This window comes from Lonchura striata, chromosome Z, assembly GCF_046129695.1.
Source record: "Lonchura striata isolate bLonStr1 chromosome Z, bLonStr1.mat, whole genome shotgun sequence".
NCBI lineage: Eukaryota > Metazoa > Chordata > Aves > Passeriformes > Estrildidae > Lonchura > Lonchura striata.
In genome coordinates this window covers 12,202,133-12,215,782 of record NC_134642.1, presented here as the reverse complement: position 1 = coordinate 12,215,782, position 13,650 = coordinate 12,202,133, and the positions used below count along the sequence as shown (strand labels likewise).

Sequence of the window (13,650 nt, the reverse complement as noted above, 5' to 3'; positions counted from 1 at the left end):
ATGCCATTTTTTAATATCCATTTAAAAATTTCTTTTAACAGTAGGAAAATCATGGTCCATTTGTCAGGTGATTTTAATAACTACATAAGATATCTCACAGCTATTTCATAGTTATTTCATTCATTGAATGAAAGAACATAATAGCCTAATTTTTATCTTATTTTATGGGAAATTTTTTGTAAAATAACAAGCTAGAATTCAAGAGTTTATCTCTCTGTTCTTTCATGAATATCTAGGAGCTTGATTGCTTCCCTTCATCTCTTTTTTTATCTTAGGATTCTTTTCCTGAAGATGAATGATCTTCAAGGACTGCAGCTCTTATTATTATGCACTGGTGTTATTCCTTTGTGCTATTGCCCAGTGTCATAGGATGATTTACTTTAGCAGATAACGTGCATGAAAAAATTAATCATTTTCTTTTTTAACATGACAAAGACAGAACTTTGGGTTACTTTCTGTAATTTATATCATCATTCAATCCTTTCCTCTTTGTGCTACTAGGATTAATGTTAGGGCCCATGCTATTCTATATGTCTGAAGTAGCTTACTTCAGGGCTTTTCTTGCTGTTACTGAGCTGTTCTAAACTTATGAATCCCTTTTGATGTCAAAAAGCTATGCAAGGTGTGTAAGAGTGCTCACCAGCCCTATTTAAGGGAAATCTTTTGTCATTTCTGAGCAGATTAGAGAAGGCTGAGAGCTCCAAGTTAAGCTCGTGACTGGGCATCACATTTTCTTAGAATTATTTTTGTATTTGAGAGGGAGAAATCCATACACCCATTTAGCAAACTTCTGAAAAATAAACTGTCTGACAAAATATCAAAATATACTGTTTCTGAATTAAGCTTAGAATGTATCAGGAGAAAGCACAAAACTTTTATTTACTGAGAATGTTTCAGTCAGTCACACTGAATCTGTATTCTGTTTTATCTCAGCTCTAGGCATTATTAAGGCAGCGAACAAATGGAAGAAGGAAGATAAAGGCCTCAAAGAAAGCAAACAAATGCAGGTTAACACAAAAAACGAACTGATAGATAAGTAAACCTTATACTTACTCAGAGATGTCCAAAAAAGAAAAGTGGAATTATTTTAAAAATGCCACCAAAATCAAAGAAAGAGACAGAACCTTACACAGTTTTCTTAGGAGTGGGATTTTTACCTCTTCATGCTTTTGTCTCTACAAGAATTACTAGAACAAAAGACGGCTATCTGTCAGAGACTGAAATTGTTAATGGGTAAACATTGCTAAAATCACTGCAAATTGCAAAGAAGCATCTGCTCATCTATGACCACCAAAGCCCACCCCTCTCTAACTACACCTACTAACTGGAATTTGGATTGTGACTGGAACTTGAGCTAAGATAAAGGGGGTGCTATTGTCCAACCGTCCCAGGTCTGGGGAGAACAATGTGTCCACCACAAGTAATACTGGAAAAGAGACTGGAATGCTAACGTTTCAAACATTCAGGGGGAAATCTGCTGATGTGCAAAGTACCCACCCAAGTGCAGAGGGCTGCCTGGGCAGTATCAGGGACATTCACATGAGCCTGACGGGGCTCATCCCTGCTGATGGGCCATACTGAGCTAAACTGCACTGGCATAATAGGCAGCTGTGAAGACAGCGAACCTGAGCATATAAAACTCATTAAAGCTTTTGAGTGTTGTGGACTTTCCCCACCCTTGATGGAGCAACATCTTCACTTCAAACAACAGACATCAAAATTATACCAAGTCTCATTTCTGGAGTCAACAAGGGGGGTTTACTATAAATCTTTCCAGGTCTGCCCTTTTTTTCTCTTTATTTTCCTTACACATTTTTGTTCTTTTATATTGCTATGTTACTGCAGATAACAACAACTAAAATAACTACAATTGGTTGTTTGTCTTACCAACCAAATTGTTCTAAAATAAACTGTGTATATATATATATATATATATATATATATATATATATATATATATATATACATAGATATACATAGATATATACATAGATATACATATGTGTGTGTGTGTGTGTGTGTGTATATATATATATATACACACATATATGTTTAGAGACATTGACTATTCAGTGCTGTTTCACTCTAATCTGCCCCAAGGGATTTATTAACAAGAATATGTGTTACCCTTGCCTTCTAGGGCAGTATGTAATATAGACTTGACATATAATTTATACATAATCTCAGGTGAGATTGATTCCTGTTTGGGGGACATTTTTTGGATCAACTGCAGCTACATGATTATACAGAACAGATAAACTGCACAGGAAGACAGCACAAGACAGGCACTGAACGCTGCTTGCTGCCATATGCACTGTAACCAACAGTCTACAGATCTGCCATTTCAACAGCACATTTTTTATCTGTGTAAAAAGCATCTGACTTGCAGTTACTTTTTTAAGTGAAGCACTAATTCAGTTTGAAAGATCAGTCTCCAACTTGCAGTTTAGAAGAGTTTTTGTATTGCAATGCACAGTATGGTAACAGATGGAGTTCGATTTTTTTTTTAACACTATATACATTTTTTTGCTTAGAGAACTCAATTCATTGGGTTAGCCAAGTCTACATTTTTCCTAAAGCAATTCCAACAGAGGGCAGCACTCCCAATGGACTACCCTATTGTAATTTACTGGCATTCCCAGAGAGTTAGGAAGAGTGTTTCTGTATTCTTTGTGAGATACCAACAAGTCCTGAGGTCACAAGTTACAGAATCACCTAATAAAGGCATGTAAGCAATGATCAAAAGAGAACAGTGTAGACAATACCCTGGTATAGATTTTGCATTTCCTCAGAAATACAAGTAACTGCAGGAATATTGTTAATAAAAAGTTAAGAAAAAGCATCACTATTAATAAATGTAGCCTCAAAGACTTGATTAATACTGTTAAATGTAGTATCAAATAAAAGCAAAATGAAATTCTAAAAGCTTCTATAGTCATTATTTTCATTAATTTAAATTTCCAGCAACAGATTTTAAATAAGACTTGACCAAGAGTGGGAATAACATAAAAAAAGAAAAAAGGGATCTTTGCCTGCCTTGTATGGTTGAATCTCCCAAGGCAAACACAGCTGCTGCTGTTGTGCATTACTTTTCTTTCTTAGGTAAGGATTTTATTGTCTCAGCTTTGCAAAAACACAAGCTGTACATTTTCTTAGGGAGAATCCTACTTTATTATGTCCACATTTTAGCAATGAGTTCTTCATTGTAAAGCCTATCTAATTTTCAAATTCACCTAAACATTTGCACTGTAGTAACTTAAATACAAGGCTGTAATTTAAACAATTTTATTGACAGTGGGTGCTATCATCTATTCACAATAGGCCACCGCTCCCACTTTTCCAAATAAGAAGCTTAAGTGAGATGACAAAGTGGCAGTCTTTCTCTGTATACATTACAAGCTTCTGCTTGACTGGAACATTTCTGAAGCAAAGTTTTGTCAGCAACTGCTGATTTCTTTAACTGAAAGCACATTGCAAAAATCACCAGTCTTAATTACATTTAATGCCTTTTTGTCCAGTTAGCTATGGCACACACTGTTGCAGTTTGTTAGAAGTTGTTGTTTTTTCCTATCAAATCCTTTGCCTGGGACTTCAGGAGTGTTATCTGCAAGTCCTAACTGTAGGACATCCCCAACAACTTGCCATTTCCCTAGGTTTCTTAAACTGCAGGGTATTCTTGTTTCCCTTCCACATATGTTCGGCATAGCCCACTGGATTTCTCATACCTCAGATGAATTTAGGATTTTTCCTGGGACCATCTGAACAGCCTCCATTTAGACAAGTCCAGCACACGTCTGGAAGATGGATTTTGCAGGATATGGCTAGCTGTAATTACCGTATCTTATTTTCTTTGACTACAGCATATAAAACCAAACTGAGAGGTCTGCAATATTCACCCTTCTTTCTCAACATATTGATGACACCTATTTTCATGCATAAAACTGCAATGGTTTAGTATGGGTTTTTTGCATTTTTTTCTTAAATAAGTATCACAGAATCACAGAGTGGCCTGGGTTGAAATGGACCTTAAAGATTATCTCATGGGCAGGGACACCTTCCACTAGACCAGGTTGTTCAAAGCCCCACCCAACCTGGCCTTGGACACTTGCAGAGATGGGGCATCCACAACTTCTCAGGGCAATTTATTCCTGTGCCTCACCACCCTCACAGTAAAGAATTCCTTCCTAATGTTGAATCTAAAACTACTACCTTTCAGTTTGAAGACTTTTTCCCTTGTCCTATAATTCATGCCCTTGTAAATAGTACCACTCCAATGTTAAGTACACTTCCTTGATTTTTCTAAGCTAACCTTTATTAACAAAAGTGATAAACCTTCATCAAAGACATCCTTCCTTCACACATGTTACTCATACCTACTTTGGAGAGAAATATGCCCTAAGCTATGACAAATTCATATGAATAAAGGTTGATAGACTATACAATACAGAGAGTTGTATATGAAAAGAGAAACAAAATTAGATATTGAATACTTGTTTTGGTAACTTAGACTTCAGCCTTGCATGTGCTATTCTTTCCTCAAACATTGTCCTTCCTTCCCTCACTGTGAACTAACTTCTGGTTTGCCAAATGACCTCTGCAAAATTTGTCATGAAGGCAACCAGACCCAGACCCTTCTGTATGAAAGCAGGTGCAGATCTCTTCTTGCATGTAGTGACCTTGTGTTATTTAGAGTCCTTTGTGTGCAAGGAGGAGGGTAAGCTCTTCATCTTTGTTATACGAGGGCATTACAATAAGGTTTCTTGAACTTAGAGATTTGATTTCAAGCTTCTGAAGGCTTAAATGCAGAAGGGACTGGACTTCAGTGCTATGGAGAATGTAATGAAACAGATGTGATAGCATCAAATAAAGAATTAAAGCTGCCAAATAAGTCATAAGGTTTGATAACTTCTTGCAACAATAACCTTTGCAGAAAAAGAAGTTCTGGAAAGCAAATAGTTTGCAACTGGACTAAATGATTTTCAGAAAATCATTGATTTCTGTCTCAAAGATTAACCTGAAGCTGCAACAGTAAACTTGTTTTACTTGAAAATGAGTGAATACAGTCACTAGTACTTCCACCTCAAGGATCCTGGCCATTTGCCTTAACTTACCCGCTTATGAAGACGCTCTGCTTCCTCCTGATATGCAGCAAGTTGCTGTTTCCATTGTTTCACATTGGCAGTGGACTCCAGCAGGGCTGCTGTGAGCTTAGCATTATTACCCTTGAGCGTGGCCAGTTCTGCCTCCCAATGCTTGCTGATTGTCGAACTGCACAGACAGAATAAGAATGTCAGAACTCCCAAATAATCTTCCTTTATACTTCTTAAATGTCTCATAATTTTTCTTTTAATATCCAGCAAAAAGAGACTTACACAAAGAATTATGTAACTAAAAATAACCAGATATTATATCTATTTGGTACATAATAATATACCAAATAGAACACCCAAATGAGAATCCAGCTGCTCAACTCATCAAAACTATAAATTCAGAAAGTATAGGTAATACCATTATTGGGAAAAAAATCTATCTTTCCCATTCAATAGGGTGTATTTATAAATAAAATGTTAAAGAACATGAAATCCACATAAGCTTCCCAAAAGCAACAGTATATACTTCGAGAATATGTATAGGATTAGTCACTCTTTTTAATATATGCACATTGAATGGAAGTGCATTTTTAACCCACTACTTTATTAAATATGTTGTAGGAAAATATTTGTCATTGCCTTGATTAAAGAGAGCTAATCACATGCTTTGGAAGTGCAGCTTTGTTGTCTTAATGTAAGTTCCATTCCTGAAATATACTTTATTAAATACCATATTTAATTTGTTCCTGCAAATTCAAAGATTTTTAATTTCATAATACTGTTAAAATGTTTTTCCTCACTAATATAAGCAAAGAGAGTACAGATCAAGTAGGATGGATATACTGCTGCTTCACTTCGAAGTGGAAGCTGATGTTGAAGTTTACTGAAGCAGCCTATAGAGGAAAAATTCTGCTTACAATTTAGTTGTTCTCTTAGCAAATACAGGGTTTTAATTTTCACAGGTAGTTAGTTTGCCATCATCTGCAGACCATATCTTTACACTCAGTATGCAAGGGAAAAGTATCTCAGACATATCAGGTGAATGCATTATATGCATTATATGCAAATAGCTCATTAATGTGTACTCATATAATGCTAACAGCATGTGAGTTGCACACCTACATGGACAGTACATACAAAAAAAGAATTAATTTTGTTTCATTAGCTCACTATTAAAGGCATCAGTGAAAACCAAAAATCTGTAACTCTGACTAAAATTATATTCTATGAAGAATTATTATATAATTATATATTTAAATATATCTCTTAATATTATTAAACTAATTACTATTTTGAATGTAAGTTTATCGATTTATTTGGATTTTGTACACATGTATAATGAAATATTTTTCCATCATTTTGTCCATTTAGTTTCTTTCTTCCACTCCTTGCATATGCAAAGTCCATCCCATCAAAGCATATTTCAAAAACATTATGACTCCTAAAAATGCTCCTTAGGTGTTCAAAATTAACTAGATACTGGGCAACATTCATTACCTATTCAGACCACATGTTTCACTAAAATACTAGATCTGATTCTTCCATGGTACAGCATTTCTTGCAAATAGTACTTTGTCCCCTTGAACAGGAATACAAATTCCTCCAGAAGAGGAATATGCTGTAGCATTTCATGATACAACTCATTACAAGTTCACCACTGGAAATCTTAGATCTTAAAGGGCTAAACTAAAATACTGATTATCCTACTTCCTCAGGGGACACAGACTCACATATTCAAGAAGATAAGCATGAATTTCTGTAACCATGTTCACTCTTCTGTTCCTCTAATCAGATTTAAATTTCGCTTAGTGTAGGCCAGAATATCAACAAACTGTATTAAAAGAATGCTCAAAATATCTTGTTCATTAATATTCATACTTCTCTCCTGATGTTCTGATCCAACAAATATCCAATCCAGTAGTTTCATGCAAGTGAGTTCCATTTAGCAGTCCTGCAGGACTATTGGCTACTATTGGCTTCTAGGAAATTGTTTATATGTGAGACCCATACTGTCTTACAAAATCTTTGACGTCAGAGTAACACAGCTGTATCTGAGGCAGTCAAAGGCTGAGAACTGTCTGATCATTCATTATCCAAAAAATGGAAAGGATTTTTTTTGATCCATTAATGCATATCTCTACAATGATACCCTTCTAATCCATGATGAAGCCAGAAGTCAGACTCTCAGGAGCAATAATGTGAGGGTGATTTGTGATTTGTGGTGTGCATCACTTTCACCTTTGCCTGGTGCCCCTACTACAGTGTCTGCCAAGAAAATAGCCAGGAGCTTTTAAGTTATTCCTTGTATAATGGAATGTCAGTATGAAATATGAAGCATGTATTTTCTATTACTGCTACGCTTACCCTAGTTCAAAAGCTGTAAGGTTTCTTTGGATGTGGTTAATCTTTAATTGGTTATTCTCAATAGGAATGCATCAGTATTATTTCTCAACTGTACTCTTTTTTCCTTAAGAGACCTATATAGTAGGCAGGAACGTTCCTGTTATAATACAGGTTTGACTTGCTTGTAGCATATACTGGGGGGTTTTGCTATAAATAATTGTTATTGTATCTTCTACAGATTCTACTAAGGTGCCATAAAATGGAAACACATTACTTACATTAGTCAACTTCTGTATTTGGTAATATACAAAGACTTTCTAACTCTTTAGATTTACCCTAATTCTTCTTAATGGATATCATACTGGGAAACATAGTCCCAAGGGTTTGGATTTTTTTTGTTTCTTAAAATAATAATTTGATTAAAATAGCCCATAACCAGTCCTGGCAGTTGTGACTTTCTTTTCTCAAAAACTTTCTTGAAAAAAAAAAAAGTGTAAATAAAAACAACAAAGAAGAAAATGAAATTATGTTCTGTGGATTAGTTTGGTTAAAACTGGATTTATATTAATTACTTTAGGACTTACAGCAAGCTGTTTTAGGTTAGACTAAGAATATCTGCATTGAAGCCTGTATCTGTAGAGCTGTTACTGGTACAAATTTACCAACCCTTCCAGAGAAAACACTGGGAAGCATATGATTCAGACACAATGAAACTGTCCCTTGGAGGAGGAGATTCTGAGACTAACCCCTGTGAAAGCGAACACACAGATCAAGAAGATGATGGACACACGGAAAGTCCAAAGGGGTTCCAGAAACTGCTCAAGCATGTAGCTGGAATTTTGATGGTGGAAGAGGTGCACTACAGTCCCTTGGGACAGGTACAGGAGAGCTGTACATACTCTTTCTCTCTAAAACCTTTTAATTAATTCCTGTCTAAAAGGCTTGCTGCTAAAAGGAATTGATTTTACTCTCATTGCATTAGATTCTGTCATAGAAAATACATACACAGGTTGTCTTAGCAGTTGTAAATACCTAAACCTTATCTGAATCATCCCTCATGTGTTCTGAGACTATGTACTCTACAAAGCACTTAAAATATGTACACTTACTCAGTGATCACACTGATCCAAACAGGGACACACATCATACCCACATGCAGTCCTGTAGTGCAAGAATTCAACCTGCATACATGCTTTGTTTTATTCTGAAAGCCATCCATCCCTTTGCTGGCAGTGTCACAATTCTAACAGTTATTTCTTGAAACCTATAAGAATTAACATCACTCACTCCCTGACAAGCCCAAAGTTTCAAGACAGTCCTTCAAAAAAAGAAACGTTCTCAACACTCTGGCTTGTTGCCTGTTTTTCAGCATGAAAAGCTACATAAAAGTTTTAAAAATACCCTAATAGAGAATAAAGCCTGGTCATTTCCCTTGTGAAACTTCAGAACATCTAAAAACACAAGGACAAGCTGTTTTGCATGCATCCCATTAGTGCCAAACACAAGAGAGAGAAAAGAATCCTCTAAAGAATAATAGCGAACTATGAGTTTTATTTGCTCACTACCATACTAAATAAAAATGATAATAATAATAAAAAAAAAAAAGCAGCTTTTATAGCAGAGGTTTGGATCTGACAATGACAACTCTTCATGGGATTTCAACTGCCCTTGAGTGAGCAGAAGGTCAAAAATCTCCTGAATCTCCTGTCCTTGGTTTTGGCCACAGTATCTGGTATACCTGTAACATCAGATGTGTCCACAGTCAGAACACCACATGGTGCCCCACTGTCAAGGCAAATTACTCAAAATAAGATTTTTAACATCTGTGATATCCTGTAATTCAATCACTTTCACAAAACAGTCCTAGAAAAATGGCTGGTACCACTCTGCCTAACTGTGATACCCTCTGAAAACTGAAGTAGGAGTCAATGATCTTCCTTCCATACATTTAGGCATTCTGGCCAATTAACATCAGGCCAATCTCCTTTCTCACTGGGGATTAGTTACAAGCCCAGTAAGTCACTGAGGAATTGCTTTGGTATCTGTCCATCTGTGACCTGAATAGTGTGCCAGAGGCTATAAATGCATGATTATCTTTCTCTGCAAAGTAGGTCACTTAAGGAAAATTAATCCGAAAAGCTCCAGTCACCACATTTAGCCAGTTGGAGAAGGCTTGTGAAGGGAAGGGGGAGATAAGCACACATTGATGAGTTCCATTCAGAATGGAGTTATTTTGAGAAACACTTTCATGAAACAAAGAGACAAAAGCACTTCAAATTATGTTTCAGCTTTTTGAATCATTATTGCTTATTTGCTGTTCGCTTAGTTGAATGCAGTACCAACACTGTGAAACATGGTTTATTTCAGATTTATATCAATAAAATGTGATAATAATTCCACTTTATTAATATTTAGGGTCTTAATATTGCACACATTGCATAAAACTGATTAGTTTAAAATTCATTCTATAGCATAGTCATGGTTTCAAGAAATTACTATTATTCAAGAGTAAGTAAATTATTTTCTTCAGGTGTCATTGCGATCTGCTCTGCAGGTGTGGGGTGAGCAATCCTGTCTTGAGACAGCAAATGTGAAGAGGAATTTAGCCAAGAATGGTGTAGTTTCGACATAAAATGTGTATTCTGGTATAATAACTAAATCCATGAGCGTTGACAAATATGAACAGAGCACAGTCCTAGTAGCAGCTGCCCAGATCATAAATAGTGGCATGTGTTGGAAGCAGCCCAAGAGTCTGGTGAACTGAGCATTATCAAGCAGAGGGAGTGGTTGTCAACCGGCTGGTAACAATGCATTAACTGTGCTGGCAGCAAGGAGTGATCCCTTCTGACAGCCGGGCTGGTAAGCCTTAAAGAGCAGCTCTTCATGCTCAACAAAGCACAGGGGCACTGTGAACCATTTGGTTCTGTTGCAGTTGCATCCGAGAGATCCAGCGAACACAAAGCATCGCTTCTTCTCCTTGGAAGTGTAAGGCAAGTGTTCGCATTATGTAAAATTCCCAGGTGCATTTGGGAAGGAATCCTATAAAAGGTCTTTATGAAATCCCCCATATCAAATAAGCTTCAGTTAATGCTGAAGGCTGTAAGGGCAAGATCTCTTCAACAAGCTATGCTTGCTATTGCCTACACTGAAATGAGGTGACTTCTTGATTTGATGGAGATGTTGACTCTACTGGTACAGCAAGGGGCTGCAGCATCCCTGAGGGCATTCCTAAAACCTCACAAGAAACCTCTTCTCATTCATGCTGAACATGAGACTCAAGCTTCTCAGCTTACGTCCTGATGTAGAAGAATTTTTAAACAAGCAATTTCAGAATTACATCCCCTTTTGGAGATTTCAAACAGCATCTACTGTGACCATCTATTAAACGTCTAAAACAACTTTGTGATGGAAAGGATTTAAACCTGATGGGTTTTGGGAGTTTGTGCTCTTGCTAGTCCAAAGCACCATAAGCTCTCAGTAATGGTATGGAAATCTCTCCCTCTCTCTTGAATATTCAAAGCAATGGGGAAGAGAAGGGAGTTTTTTCTTCTATTAAATTATGGAGGAGGAGCCCTATAATAAGCTAGAAGTTGAAGAAAGAGTCATGGAGTGGACCAGGCCCTATCTCACCACTCAAGGAAGAGGCAAGAAAGAAAGGGTGTGAGTTGGTCTGCCATTTTTGTCTTCCTACAGAGCTACCTGCTTGTAGGGGCCTAAATTTGCATACATGTGAGACAGCGTCTAGTTAAATAATTAAATAACAGCAAAAGAGGGAAAGCTACAGTAAGAACAACAGATTTTGTAAGAGGACAACTTAAGACACAAAACAATTGCCTCTTCACAGCCACTGCCTCACTGTCCTACATGCACATACAGAAGGAAGTATTACTTGATAAACTAGAATTTATTAGAAAAAAGTAAATCTTCTCAAAGTTATAACCCAGAGATAATTACCAGGAAATTGCTTTGAGTTAAATATTTTGAGTGTGGCCAATGAAAAACTAATTAATATTCAAAGAGATCCTTATCCTTAATTAGAGTATTCAAAATAATTTTTAGCAAAGGAGAATAGGTTCCCTGGGGAGAGAAGGAAGAATATTAAAAGAGCATGAAAGATCTGTTCTTCCTTTTGGGATAAGGAATATCTACATAATCTCAGTGGAGTTACATCAGCACAAAACCAGAGAAACATGGTTGTGAATCAGCTCATAGCAAAAGAGATGAAGGAGGCCCTTGAAGCACATAGTACTTCAAGTGAGGTGCCTAATATCAAAGCCACCCTCCTGGAAAGCAAGAAAGGCAGCTCAGTGGATGAAATGAGGAATCAGCAGATGAGGGAATTATGTGTCTGGGAGTTTATAATTCTGTACAAATATTGAAGGTTCATCCCACTCCAGGACATGTTATTTTGTTTTGCACACAGCTTTGTTCAACTTGGAGCTACAATATGCTTGAACTCCCAGTTTCTATGTCAATGTAGAAGGCAAATGCAGAAGCTTTTTCTGCAAATTTGGGCAGCTACAATATATGGAGATAGAACAGATTTCTTCCTTGAGGCGTTTCACATATGAGCTTTCACTTTCATTTAGCCTATCAGCTTGGCCATCCTCTTGACTGGACTCAATCATCCAGAGTACCCATGCAGCCCATGGACAGAAGACTTGCCTTTCCAGTTCTGTTACTGCTCTTAGGCAGCTTTGTACTACACCTTATCAGCTCACTGAGGAAGGATCAATATCTTTGTGGACTTAATGAGTGAAAATGACAAAAGTACTTGAGTAACTATACAGTCTCTTTCCACAAAGACTGTATAGAGCAGATCACTATGCAATGAAAATGGGTGGCCATATCCTATTTAGATCCACCACTTAAAGTCATGCTCTGTATGTTGTAATTTGGCCTTTATTAATTACAGGGCTATAGAAATCACCATAACACAGACTGATTTGTCACGGAGGAATAGACTGGATATGAAACTCAAATTTTTAATGGGAATATTCACCTAAATACCACATTCAGTAACCCAGTATCATATGCCAGCAAAAGGCAACAAAGCCAGAGTTAAAAATGGCTAAGTATGTGTTCACTGCTCATGGAAATACTAAGGTTAATAGCAAAGAGGAGCTCTTCAAGGACACTTCATGGACTATTAAGACAAAATTAATGCTTCAGCCATGATCTCTAGTTGTGTGGGACTTGGGTGCCAGTCCTGACCCAAGTTAAAGGAAGGAACAAAGCAGAGACAAAACAATGACATTACTAAGTTTCCTGTACTGCATGCTATTTCACCCTGGATGTGTTTACACAGGAAACATTTAAACTTGGATTCTTATTTAAATTATGCTGTTAAGCACAGAATTAAGCATGATTTTGTACACTGTATCACAAAGCAAAACCCCTGTTTTTAACATGAACAAATTCCCTGATCTCTCTGAAGAGGCTCAACTTCTAATTTTATACTTTTAAAAACACCTCATTTTTATTAGTAATTAAATGTTATAAAGTAAACAGACTTTGTTATTTCTTTATGAAGGCTACAGAGTATAAACAAAGAACAGTAACACTTTCTTATAACTGTAAGCCCTTTGAAAGCACAAGTATGGCAAATTAATTTCTAGGTTTTTTGCAGTAGTCATTAAAACCTTATTGATCTAACAATTATCACATATTATGAAAAAGTAAAAGAAGAAATTGTCTTGTTCCCTTATTGAAATAGCATATTGATATTGTTGGAAGTAGTTTACTTTCAGATATGTAGCATGTAACTGATATCCAGTAAGTTTTTTTAGTGCACTGAACATTAAGCATAATTCCTTGCTGTTGCTATGGTGCTAAATACTTCAAATATTCTAACAAAATTACATTTTTAAAATCAGCCAAAGTTTTTTAGGAACTTACATCCCATTTTCTGAAATGACTAGGTATTTGACTGCAAAGAAAGTAAAATTGACTCTGGCATTTATGGCACTTAATCACTTTAAGAAATCAATTAGATGATGTGGCTACCAGCAAGTCAGATACTAGGACATGGTAACCCTGACACTAAAATGATCTTCATTGTGGAACCCATCTGTACACACAATAATTTAAAGCAGCTTAACTGCAAATTCACACTCTAAATTAGTATGGATTCATTCTGCTAGGCCCAAGGCTAGGCAAAACCCCAAGTTTCTTTCAAAAATCCTACTAATAACAATAATTTCTGTGTGAACTGGAG

The 13,650-nt window shown here is 36.4% G+C and overlaps 1 protein-coding gene across 1 annotated transcript in view; it reads right to left on the bottom strand.

The window, feature by feature from the left end:
* The window catches only part of HOMER1 (homer scaffold protein 1), an 88,671-nt gene that overhangs the window by 18,711 nt on the left and 56,310 nt on the right, over window positions 1-13,650 (bottom strand). Inside the window, exon 6 of the mRNA XM_021531119.3 lies at window positions 5,112-5,268. Coding sequence (XP_021386794.1) covers window positions 5,112-5,268 — 157 coding nt within the window. The remainder of the gene's footprint in view (window positions 1-5,111; window positions 5,269-13,650) is intronic.